General features: G+C 49.4%; 1 protein-coding gene across 2 annotated transcripts in view; it reads right to left on the reverse strand.

Annotated features, from left to right (window-relative positions):
- Positions 1–7,592: 7,592 nt before the first annotated feature.
- RXRG (retinoid X receptor gamma) overlaps positions 7,593–13,184 on the reverse strand; it is a 54,176-nt gene continuing 48,584 nt past the window's right edge. For both annotated transcript variants that reach the window (XM_065409215.1, XM_065409216.1), the window contains 2 exons: positions 9,633–9,738; positions 7,593–7,740 (listed from right to left, as the gene is read on the reverse strand). In XM_065409215.1, coding sequence (XP_065265287.1) covers positions 7,593–7,740; positions 9,633–9,738 — 254 coding nt within the window. The remainder of the gene's footprint in view (positions 7,741–9,632; positions 9,739–13,184) is intronic.

Below are 13,184 nucleotides of genomic sequence, written 5' to 3' on the forward strand. Positions count from 1 at the left end.
CTGTTTAACAAACCAGTCACAGTGAGCAACAGAAGAGAGAGCTGGTTGAGCACAGCAGTCTTGATCAATAATGCTGAATGGCCAACCCTCTAGGATTGTCCTGGAGTCTCCAGGAATTAAAGATTAGGTCATGTGATGACACCTCTAGGGATACGTCCAACAAACCTGGCAACTCAGAAAGAGTTCAGCTGGCTGGTTCTTTGTGTTGTCTACAGGTGAGGATAAGTAACATCCCAGAGTCTCAGTCATAGCTCTTATGTAGAGCTGGTTGAAGTTTGTGCTAAACTTTTATTTTTAATTTAAAAAAGGTCTTTTTTAAAACTGAAAACTTTGGTGAAAAGTTCTTGGTTATTTTGAATTTTTTTTGGGGGGGGGAGGGGTTCCATCAAAACGGAAATATTTCAATTTTTGAAATGTCACATTTTCTGCTTGTTGGGTTTTCCCTCCCTTTCTCCCCCTCACCCTGTTTTTGCCACTGAATGCAGTAGACTGATTGGTGTCTAATTCCCCCCTCCCCCCTTTTCTTTTACCCTTTTGCAACTGTAACTTTTCAAAACTTCCACAACTTTTGACAAGTTTGAGTTGCAGATTTACAGTTCCATTTACTGTCACCTAGGTCCCTGCTCTAATCTCTAGACCCCCAATGCCTCTCAATGATGTCTGGGCAGGGCAGGATACAAAGGGGGAATTGATTAACCATACATATATTTATTATTATTTAAGCTGTATATGAATTTATAGGTTTACTATATTATTCTGCAAGGATAAACTCCACTTGGAGAATGAATTCATTTCTTTAACTCATTTATGCTAATTAACTCATTTAGAAAGAAACCCCCAGTGCTACCCCTTTTGGGGGGGTAGTGCAGTTTTTAAGTGGCATTTGTTAGCTTTTCTTAGACTCTTTCCCAGTGCAAGTTTCACAATATTCAGTCTTTCTTTATTTCTTAAATCCCCAGCTCCTGGAGGCATGGGATTATGAGAATCTTTTTTAAAGGTCAATTTCTAGGCCTCCTGGTTGCAAAGAAGAGCTTGAAAATGTGACCCCTAATGGGTCAGGAACCAGAAGGCAAAGGATAAGAATCCCAAATGTAAGCCAATCTCATGATATTTTAGGGCTGACTAGATTAGATGATTAACTCTTTGGGGCAGAAACTGTCTTTGTTCCGTGTTTGTACAGCACCTAGCACAATGGGGTCATGGTCCATGACTGGGGTTCCCAGGCATTATTGCAATGATATAATAACAATGATGAGGATGGTTTTTGATTGGTTGGCCCTGGCAATACTGTGTACTAGAATCACTGATGCTTGACTTACAGCTAGGGTAACATTTGTCAAAACTAAGGTCAAGAAGTGTCTATAACCCATGGCCCACACCAAGTAAGGAGGGGCTCTCCATTAGGGGGTATTACCTTGCCAGCTGACTGGGGGTGGGGTAACAACTCCATCTCTCTTGTTCACTAGGGGATGCTGTTCCCGAACCAGTCACAATGCTCCAGGGAATGCTGGGGGAGTGGGTGCCAGCGCAGGCCTTGCTCCCGCCTTTCCCATAACACTGTACCACTGCCCCCCGCCCCATAACAGCCGAGCGCTGCTGGTCAGTGCAATGGGGCAGGGCCAGGTGCCTTCCCACTTCTGGGGTATAGTCTGTGCACACGAGACTCCCCCCACCCTTGTAGGTGGGGAGCCCAAGAATCAGGTTGTGCTGGGTTCTAGTGCACAAGGGAAGGGAGAAAGTTTCCTTGTGCTTTTATCTCCCTCCTCTCTTGTGCCCCCCGCCCCATACAGGGCCAGACCACGAGCAGGTGTAAACAGACTTCATCAGCACTACGCCGATCTACACCAGCCGAGAATCTGACCCAACACCTCAGCAAGCTTTTCTCTTCACCCTCAGCTCTCCTCCTCCTCAAGCGTTGTTGGCGATGGCAATTAGAAAGGGCTCAGCAGCCATTCCATTGCCGTGTAATGCTTCTAAAGACCAGAAATCGGATTAGGGGACCCAGCTGCAGCAGGAGTGAAGGCTGACCCCTGCCTCTGTTAAAGGTAGCCAGCTTAGTGAGGACTGCCTGCTAGTACATGCTGATTTCAGTGCCTGAAAAATCAAACCGGGAAAGATGTGTCCTAGGGAGCCCCCTAGTGGAAAACAACTGAAAGTATTTAAAACTAAACATATTTGATGCCAGGAGAGATCAGCATTGAAGGCTGATATTAAATAATTAACAGACAGTTAATAACGTTCCCCTACTATGCTAGCCACTTTCCAGTCACCCAAGAAGACACAGTCCCTGCCCTAAAGAGCTAGCAATTAGTATTTGTCTCTCAGCTCCCTCCTTGGGTATGTCTACAGTGCACACACTTAAACCCATGCTTGTGGACTCTGTGTTTCCAAGCCCAGGTTTACACTGCTGGGCCTGGCTCTCACAGCTGTGCCAATGCATCCATATGGCACTACACAGACCTTCTGATTTGGGCCTGTGGCTTCACCTGCGTCCACACTGCAAAAATGACAGGGCTTGGAGTGAGTCATTGCTGAACTTGGGGTCTGACCCACCCCTGTAGCAGGGTCCTAGGATCTGGGTCCTGAGTGCTTGCTGACCAGAGTCAGACTGATCTGTGTGTGGCCAGAAGGGAAGTTTGGGCTCATACCTGAATCAGAGCCAAGGTTTAGTGTGCAGTGTAGACATGACCTCAGGGCGGTTCTTTGTAAGCCTGTCTATCATGGAGCACAGTGACCATGGTGGAAGCTCAGGGGAAAGTCTCACATTCTTGTCTTCCTTTGGCAGCGTTTACTTGATGGGTAAGAAGTTCTCCCAGGAGCAGATCACTCCAAAGTACAATAGACTGGGGAGGACGTACTGTGTGTCTGGAGGAAGCAAAAGGAGCCAAGGGGCTGTGTAGAGTTTTTGTTCTGTGTTTGTGCTGGTCCTCTGCCTAGGGCTCCTCAGGGCCACAGTCATAAAACTAATAGATTAGTCACTGAAGCTTCCCAGATCAGGCTCGGAGTCTTTAATAGCACAGCGATCTCCCTGGGGATAATCGTTACTAGACTAGGAGGAGCACATCAGAACAGATCAGTCCTCAGCTGTCCCAGAGCTCATGGTTCAGGCTGGTTGCAGACAGGCAGATGTCACTGCCCCCACTTTATTTGTGGAAGGTTTTCTTCAAAAGGGCTAGAAACTTGGGGCTTTTCTTCACTGCAGTGTTTGCTGGACTTCTAACCTAACTTCTGGCCACACACCAGAATGGGTAGTTCAATTTCCATGGTGCTTTCAGTTCAAACTAGCTGGCCCATCACAGACTGAACCTTAATTGCTGCCGATGCTCCAGCTAGTACAGCTGTGTGGGGATGCAGCAGCTGGAGCGCCTCAGCAGCTAATCCAGTCACTCAGTAGGCTCTGCTAGGCTATCTTGGGTGGAATAACTCCAGTGTAGTAGTTTGAGTTAACTGTTGTGGCAAAGTCTAGCCCTTTGATTCAGTTTCCTCAGATGGAGGAGGGTTGGTGGGAAGCTGAGTCAGGATTGCAGTGATTTTATTATGAGTCTCACAGTATTTGGTGTTTTAAAGCCCCAGCTCCTGGAGTCCTGGGATTATGTGAGACTGTCAGCTTCCATTTAAACTAAAAGAGCAAGTTTCTAGCCCTCATGGTTGCAGAGAAAAGCTTTAAAACCAGACCCCAAAGGTAAATACAGATAACTCAACATTTTGTTTCAATCTCATGATCTTTGAGGCCCTGGCTCGTGATTTTTGAATTCTGAGGGTTGGCAATACTCATGCTGGGATGAGGGGGGTGGGTACAGACCTCATCTAAATATTAGGATCCCTGCGAACAAATATCCCCTAGCTCTAAATGCCAGCACATTTGTTGGATGGCCTAATAGCCATGAGAATGAATGGCCTAGTGTTACTGCAAGGTGTTCTCAGCGCACTGGTTTTTCCTTTACTGATTGCTCCCTTGGCAGCACGGCTGCCTGGAGTCTGGGAAGCATAAGCCCAGCTCATGTTGGTAGGATTACATGTTGGTGATAGTAGGAGGTATATGGTCAGGGGTGGACCAGGGCTCTGGTGGCTTCTTGCACCGAGGCCCTCTGCTATGTGGACCCAGGAGGTTGCCAGCAAAGCCCATCTGCATTTCTTTCCACTAGCCACTGGGTTTCCAGTACTTGATCCTTATGCCATGTCACATTTAAAGCCAGGCGAATTATTCTGATCCGTGCTGAGCTTTTCCTGGGTTGGGGGAGGTGGGGAGAATGGGGCCATTGCTCTAACAACAGCATTTTTAGTCACGATTGAAGATGCTGCTAAGGGACAGACAGCTGAGTGGCTGGGGGGACTGGCTGGCTTAGGAACCGCCCAGCATGCAGCTCTATTCGCCCGCACTGGGAGTCAGGGCTGCTCTGCACACTCAGAAACCAGGCCCAAGGGCTCTCAGGCTGGACCTGCAGAAACCAGAGCACCCACTGGTGGAGGCAGAGCCCATCTTTCAGAACACCAGGCTGCTGCACGACCCAAGTAGCTCTTTTTTCTTTGGCATTACCCCAGTGTCTGTCTCTCCAGGTACCCAGCAGGCCCCCATCACCCTAGTGTCTGAGCACCTCATCATCTTTACCCTCACACACCCCCTGCGAGGCAGGGCAGAGCTAACGTCCCCACTGTACAGTGGGGCACTGGGGCACAGAGAGGCTAAGTGACATGCCCAAAGTCACCTTAGCACATTAGGTAATCGGACCCTTGGGTCCCATGTCAGTGCCCTAACCACTGAGCCATCCTTCCTGCCATAGGAAGCTGGGGCTTTGGCTCCAATTGTTAAGCCTCGCCCCGGACTGGGGCTGCCCTGGTTACACACTTCGGCTGAGTGAAAAGCCATTAGACGGATGCTGTTAGCCAGTGCTAGGCAAGGACACTGGAGCAGCACCCACGGAACTGGCCCAGCATGGGCACTGACCCTGCACATTCCATGCATACCCCCCTGACCCTAGCATGGAGGGACCCCACTCAGGCGAGGGAGTAGATCAGGCCCCAGGGCCTGGACTGCCCACAAAGGTGCCCATTAGTGCTACCTGGGCGCTGTGAACATCCGTCGCCAAGGAACAAGGCTCATCTCCAGAGACCACTGCGGCCAAACCCCATGCAGAGAATAACAGTGCTCCCGCAACAGTAAGGGCTTGGGCCTGCAAGCCACTGGGCGCTCAACTGTGGGTCCTGTTCCCTCCCTCCCCCCACGTTGCCATACAACTCCTGTATACTGGCCTAGGGCAGCCAGGGCACTCAGCACCTTGCAGCCTGAGCCCTACATTTGCCTGCATTTGAACCAGCCCCCTCAAGAGGTAAACAGCTGCATAGCCCATGACTGCCCCTCCTCTCCCCGCCCAATGCACCCACCCTCATTGCAGCCAACTGGTTGCATTGTGCACTTTAATTCAGACCAGTTTCCAACTGAGAAAGGCCGAGCCCCTTTTCAGCCGCTTACAATAGCTTAACAATGGCCAGCCAGAGCAAGTGATGTTCATGAATGGAGTACAACGGGGGCAAGCCCTACCTCGAGGGCCGGAGCCCCCTAGGCTGGCTGCGATGAATGGGCTCAGTGCTAGTCTCCGCTGGGTAATTACCTTCACCGGGGCCCTGGCAATCCAGTCTCGCTGTGGTGGCAGCAGCGCTGCTGACACAAGGCTGGCTGGGGAGTGGTTAGAACTCCCCTCTACGCCTCTGCCAGGGCGTGGGTGAGAATTGCAGGTTGCACAGGCCACCTTTACTTTGCACTCGCCATCTCCCTGGCTGCTCAGCTGCTGACTCCACGTACCCTCTCCGCCCCTCCCGAGATAGGGGATTGCTGCTGTCCATTGCCTATTACTGTCTTACACCCAGCCTCTTCTCTGCCACCTGCTCCCTTCCCCCTCCATCACTGCCCCCAGGCTGGGGGGGCTGCCATCCAACCCTTCCCCCATCACTATCTTTCCACTCGCTTCCACCCCTCACATTGCCTAAATCTGCCTCCTGCTCCTCCCAGTGCCCTGCCGCCCCCCCTCCTCTCACCCACCTTTCCCAGTGTCTCTGCTGCCCCTCCCAGGCCCTGCGTCTCATCCTGGCTCCTGAGCCATCGAGTGGCAGCCATTTTGCCCATGGGCATGGCTTCTGGTCCCGTGGACTCAGCTGGGTGTGGATCGGGCACTGGTGTTTTGCAGCGGAGGGCTTAAAGGCTCAGGCTTTGCGCAGGCCCCCAGCTAGGGAATGCCGCTTGAAGGCGAGCCCTGTCTGCGCTCACCTGCTGCAGGCTGGTTCCCGGCTTGTGGGACGTTGCAGGCCTGTGTGGGGAGGAGAGGGTGCAGCTGTGGGGGTTTTGCGATGTGAGCACAGAGAGTAGGGTCACGTGATGGTGTCCTTCCCGGGATCGTGTGCAATTTGGCACCAGACGAGTTGAAGTTCTAGACTCGGGTACTGCACTGGTGGATGCTGCAGCAAAGCCTGGCTGGGCTAGTAGGCAGAAGGGGCATCAGCTGTGCAGGCTCCCTCCACCCCAGCCCATGAGGGACCCACACCCACCCGACAAAATGAGCCATTTCTGAGGAGGAGAGGGAAGATCGTGCTCCAGGTACCAAATGCTGGAAGAGAGGGAGGACAGTTTTGTACCCAGAGTGCTGCACTGGGGCTCAAGAGAGCTGAGTTCAATTCCTGGCTCTGCCACAGATGCCCTGTGTGACCTTGGGCAAGTCACTGAATCTCTCTGGGCCCCAGTTCCCCATCTGTAAAAATGGGATTTTCTCCCACCTTGTAAGACCTTTGTCTGGTCCCCAATCTCCACGGCCATCTCTAGGTGCTGCTACAATAAAATCCTTAGCATAGCTGCTCAGATGACCCCTGCAGCTAGTGCTTTTGTGGTGGGGACCCCCCTCTCTGCTAGGAACTAATCTGGGACTCCCCAGAGAAGCTGTGATGGCAGCAAACAATGCCTGGAGCCCCCAGCCAAGCTCAGAACCTCCTGGGGCTAGGCCCCACACACATCCCAAAGATCTTACAAGCTAGACAAAGGGTGGGCAGGGAAATGGAGACAGCAAGTCAGTAGCAGAGCTAGGAACAGAACCTACATCCCCTGAGTCCTAGCCTGGCATGCTATCCACTGGACCACATCAGTAACTGTTTCCCAGGGTGCTGCTTCAGATCTAGCCCATGCCTAAGCCCCAGGTTATCCGGCCCCTTCCCTCTCCCAAACTCTGTGCCAAATGCATCCTAGTGTGACAGAATAACACACACTCGGCTCTGATCCAGGCCGATCTCTTATATATTATTTTAATTTATTTTTTTGCTTTTATTGTGAGTGAAAAAATAATTTAAACCGATTACATGTACAGGGGGAAAGGGTCTTGTTAGCGCTCTGATAAACTGCAGCGATTCCACAGCTGGCAAGGAGAGGGTCTGATGAGTCAATTCGTCTCTGTACAAATATTCCCACCTAAAAAGATCTGAGGGTTTATAAAGCCTCTCTCTTGATTACAAGCTGTCGCAGTACAGGACAGGGGCAAGGAGACTGGGCAGGAGCTGATGTGGGTCCACGATATCCTAAACTGTCCTCTACCATCTCCCTCCCAGCGACAGGGTCAGGTGATCTGGAGTGGGGTCTCGAGCATCTCCATGAGAAAGGTGTCGATGGGCGTGTCCCCGATCAGCTTGAAGAAGAAGAGGTGCTCGAGGCATTTCAGCCCGATGGATCTCAGCGCCGGCAGCCGGAGGAGGAGTTTGGCAAATCTGGAAGAATATGCCATGGAATCACAGAAGTTAGAGATGGGAAAGGACTATTGTCATTATTATTCCAGTAGAGTTTAACCAAGATCAAGGCACCATTGTGCGGGGGCTGTACAAACTCACAGTAAGGGGCATCGTCTGCTCTGAAGAGCTTACAATCTAAATAGACAAGATATGTGAAGGAAAGGAAACAAAGAGGTGAAGCCTTTCACCCAAGGTCAGTAGCAGAGCCAAGAACAGAATCCATGCCTCCCGATTCTCAGTCCAGTGCCCTATCCATTAGCTCACACTGCCTCTTCAACATGTACCTGTACAGCCATAGCATTGTATCCCTGTCAATGCAGGATTGTCCCCCACACTGCTACACAGAACTGAGCAAATAACTGATTTTTTTCCATTTCAGGGGATGAACTGAAAAATCCCGGAGAAAAATTCAGTTAGATTCAAACAGAAACTGATTTTTTTTTCAGTTACTCTCTCCAAAATCGGTGTGTGTGTGTGTGTGGGGGGGGGGGTAAAATTTTTTTAGTATTTTTTTCAGCCAATACTATTTGCCGATTTTGGCCTGAGTTTGCAAGGAGTTTCAGTGCCCCAAAAAATGCAATCTACTATTTGCCGAAAATATTTCACTACATGGTCTAGTGTTCTGTCCAGTCTAGTTTTAAATAAGACAGGGATTCTATGACGTCCCTTGGGAGATTATTTCACAAGACAAATACATCTGGAAGCTGTCTGATGCTCACCCTACATTTTCCTTCTCATAATTTCATCTCACAGTGGAAAAGCCTGTCACTTAATTCAGCTGCTAGTTCCTTTGCTCCTCTGTTTAATCTGATCAGAATCCCAGGGACTCAACTCATCTGTGTTAAAAGCACTACAAACCCCTCTCTTTATTTGGAACATTTTGGGCAAATTCCAGCAGCTGAGCAGGATACATGGGGACAGCTGGATGGTGGATCTTCTTTCTTGCCTGGTAAAAACCAGCATGTCTTTGGAGAACAAAAGAGGGAGAAATTTTTATCCTACATTTTCAAACCTCCAAGGCAAAAAAGAGTTTGGAGTCTCCGCCAGCGAGGGCTTGAACTAGTGATCTAGAGCTAAAACATGCCATTGAAATCATTGTTGAACTCTGTTTAAAAATGGATGGCCCCTAAAAAACCTTCATAGCCTATTATCATCCTCCTCTGCCCACCCGCTTCCTTTATATTATGGACCAAACGTGGCCACATTTACAGCTGACTGACCTTTATCCATGTCCCACTTCCTGTCTGTAGCACACAAATCTGTAGCCAAAAATCGCAATGCTGGCAGCACTTTGCTTCTTAGGCAGCTTAAATAGCAATATGATCTGTTATGTGTGCCAGCATTTCTAGAAACTAGCCAGGAGAGGATAGTGTTGTACAACCCAGGAGAACGAATTGCAGTGGGCTCCTGTAGTGGTTTACATGAAGGCAAAGAGCCAAAGGCAAGAGGACACTGCTGGTGTAGAGGACCAGAGATAGGATCAGGTGGGTTACAGAAATGTCTTCTTTCCTTGAACCAGCTATGATTTTTCATCAGAGAAACAACAAATTTCAGCCAAAACCAGACTTTTTTTTGGTTTTCAGCCAAAAATTCTCCAGTTTGGGGCTGAAATTTTGCTGACACAAAGTCATTTTATTCTACTGAAAGTGTCGGTGAAATGGAACAATGTTTACTGTTCATCCAAATTTCCAGCAGGGAAAAAACATTTTCTAGCCAGCTCTCCACAGATTCCTGCACTCCTGTCAGAGGAGGAACAAAGAATTGCTTCGGAACTGTGACTGGTGCAAATCTCACTATTCCACACCTCCAGGGAGCGTGCCACATGTGTCTGCTAGAGACAGAGATGCAGCGCTGTACTACTCTATATTTACCTTCCAGGTTGTTCAGGGTACTTCTGCTTTGTATATGCTTCGAGCGTGGCATAGACCTTTTCTCGCAGGGACTCCACCTCGAAGGGACTGGACAAGCCCTTGGCATCTGTACCAGGGAGAAACCCAAAGCAAGAAGGAAATCATTGCAGAGTTGAGGTTTCATACTTCGTTTGGTTCACAGCTGAACAAGATGATCAATCACTAGAAAAGAGCTGGAGATAGCTCCTGTGAGCTGGCAGCAGTCTCTCCCCTCCGGCAGACTTTCTTCATTAACATTATCTGTCATATTATACAATGGCACCTAACAGCTTCCCCAGGGTGTTAGGTGTTGTACATACACATAGTTAGGGACAGTCTCTGAGTGTGCATTATGACACAGTCTTTAATGATACGATCTCATGCTGCCTCATTCCGCGCACAGGCTGGACAGAATCAAGGCTGTGTGTGAAAAACCGTAAATCGGATATTTCCTAACTTTCAAGTGCTTCCCTTTTGCACCCTAAATCAGGTTCTTTTTATGTAGATTTTAGCATATTTACATATATTTGTACACACACACACACAAAGATAATATCTGTCTATCTATTCCCCACCACACTGAAATGATCTTAATGGGTTGGGGATTGAACCTACCATTCTTTTCCATACAAAATAGCAGTTGCTCTGGAGCATGAAGTGATCTGAAGTAAGGCTGTAATTTCCAAAGTGATGAGCCCACCCCAGGCTGCCCTGTGCTGCTCCAATAGAGCCTGCAAGTGGACATAACTGGTCTCTGCAGGTAGCACAGTTGGTTCTGTTACACGGTACCGAGATGGCCAAGGGAACAGAGGGCAACAATTCCAGCAGCACAGTACCCCAGCCACCACACTGGGGGGAGTACTGTGGTCTGATGGAGAAAGCACTGAACTGACAGTGATGAGAGCTGGCTTCCATACCTGGATCTGCAACCTTGGACAACTCTCTGTTTCTCCCCCTGTCTCTCTAGATTCTCAGCTCTGCCATGTGTACGCATACAGCACCTAGCGCAATGGGACCCCACTCTAGGTTGGTGAGATATTGCATGAAAGAAAGGTAAGAGTGCTACCTACCAAATGCCCAGTACCCAGGCATGGAATTCGGCCTCCTCTTCCACACCTACAGAATGTACGATATCATGGAAAGGTTCCTTTGTGAGCAATGCTTTGGATGCAGTACTGAGGTAGGGCACAAGCTAGGTTTCACCCAGAGCCAGGACATGTTCTTTGTCAATGATTAGTTCCAGGGTTGGATTACCCTTTTGTGGCCCCTCTCCCCATTCCACCCTGAGGCCCCACCCCCGCTTGGCCTCTTCCCCCTGAGGCCCTGCCTGCCTGCTGCTCACATGGGGGGAGGTGGGGAAGAGGCAGAGACGAGTGGGGCCCATGGTCCAGGCGCCGACCCTCTTCTGGCACCCTGGCACCATTGTAAACCTGGTAATGATTAGTTCTTTTTCTTTACAGATTCAGTGAAGCTGGATGTAGCTCATAAGGCTACTACAGTGATTCATTGATACTGAGATTTAAGCACATTCTTTCCAGGCACCTGGTAACCTAGCAGGGCCTTCTCCAGGCACCAGCCCACCAAGCTTGTGCTTGGGGTGGCACCTGGAGGGGGACGGCGCAGTGCTCCGGCTCCGGCCGCCGGGGAGAGCGGAGCCCCGAGCGCCGGGGCTCGCCGCCCTCCCCCCGGCGCTCTGGCCGCCGGGGAGAGCGGAGCCCCGGCTGGGCACTCCACCCTCCTCCCAGGGCTCCAGCCGCCCTCCCCCCCCGCGCTGGGGGGGGGGGGGGGGGCGCGGCCGGAGGCTTTTTTGCCTGGGGCGGCAAAAAAGCCAGAGCCGGCCCTGTAACCTAGGACACAACATTTTTTCTGGATTTTCAGGACTAGATGCTTGTTTTTGTCAGCAGTCCAAGGAACTAACTGGTAGCAACTTGCAGGGAGGGTGACATGAGATGTGTTCTTTACAATACAGGGGTTAAAAAGCCAGCTCCTGAGCGACCACTGGAGCTAGCAAATGGGAGTTTAGAGAGGCATATACACATAATAAACATACTGTAAGGTTAGGCCAATGCCCATCCCCCAAAACAAAACAAATCCCTGCAAGAGTACAAAGACTGCAGGGAGACATCCAGCAGCAGAGTGGGCTATCCAGTGTATTGTGCTGAATGCAGCAGGTATGATATCTGCCTTGTGGGCAGGTGGTGTGTGTGTGCATTCGGTGCAAGCAGCTCATGGCCCTCAGAGACTGAGTACAGGCTCTGGAGACCAGAGTGGTTGAACTGGAGGAGCTGAGGAAGACAGATAGGTACACAGAGGAGACTTTCAGGGTCACAGTAGAACGGTCCCACCCCCGGTCTGACAGTCTCTGTGCTGTTGAGGATGAAAGTCTTGGGGAAGGAGAACATAAAGGTGGAGCAAAGAGAAATAATCCCATAGTTGGGTCCCTCCTTTCAGGTGATGTCATGGTATCCTCTTGCACTGAGTATACCCCTCTGGGGGAGGGGACCCCTGTTATTAGGAACATACAGGTAATAGTAATGGGTAGGGTGACCAGATGTCCCGATTTGATAGGGACAGTCCCAATTTTTGGGTCTTTTCCTTATATAGGCTCCTATTACCCCATACCCCCTGTCCTGATTTTTCACACTTGCTGTCTGGTCACCCTAGTAATGGGGGTATTTTATTATTAGAAATATCGATAGTTCAGTTTGTGATGACCAGGAGAACCGCACAATGAATTGCCTGCTGGGTTTGAATTGTACTCATGTCTGTATGTATATTGATCTTTTAACCAATACTCACTCTCTTTTCTTTTTTAATAAATTTTAGTTTAGTTAATAAGAATTGGCTATAAGCGTGTATTTGGGTAAGATCTGAAATATTCATTAACCTGGGAGGTAATGTGTCCAATCCTTTGGGATTGGTAGAACTTTTTTATATGATAAATAAGATTTTCAGTAATCCTCATCATATTTGACTTGGGTGTCTGGGTGGAGGCCTAAGGCTGGGTTACTTTATGGGAAATGTATTGTTGGCTTCTGGGTAACCAGTGAGGTATTATAGAAGCTGTTTTGTGCTGGTTTGGTAAATCTAAGTATTGGAATATCCACCAGCTTTGGGATTTGTCTGCCCCATTCTTTGCAGTTCACCCTAATTGAGTGACCTCAGTTGGCTCCCCTGGGACTCCGTCACACCTGTCCATGACTTTTACTAAAAATACCCATGACTAAATCTTAGCCTTAACTCATAAATCTATCAGAATTCTTTGAGGGGGTCAAGAAACATGTGGCCAAGGATGATCCAGTGGATATAGTGTACTTGGATGATCAGAAAGCCGTTGACAAGGTTCCTCACCAAAGCCTCTTAAGCAAAGTACACAGTCATGGGATAAGAGGGAAGGTCCTCTCATGGATCAGTAACACTCACTTTTGTCAAGCCATATTAGGGCTTACATCTCCTGGAGGTTGCAGCAGCCAGATGGCAACGTGATCTCAACACACTCTAAAGAAATCAGAGCAGTAGCATATGCACCATATT

Source organism: Emys orbicularis, chromosome 8 (genome assembly GCF_028017835.1).
Source record: "Emys orbicularis isolate rEmyOrb1 chromosome 8, rEmyOrb1.hap1, whole genome shotgun sequence".
NCBI lineage: Eukaryota > Metazoa > Chordata > Testudines > Emydidae > Emys > Emys orbicularis.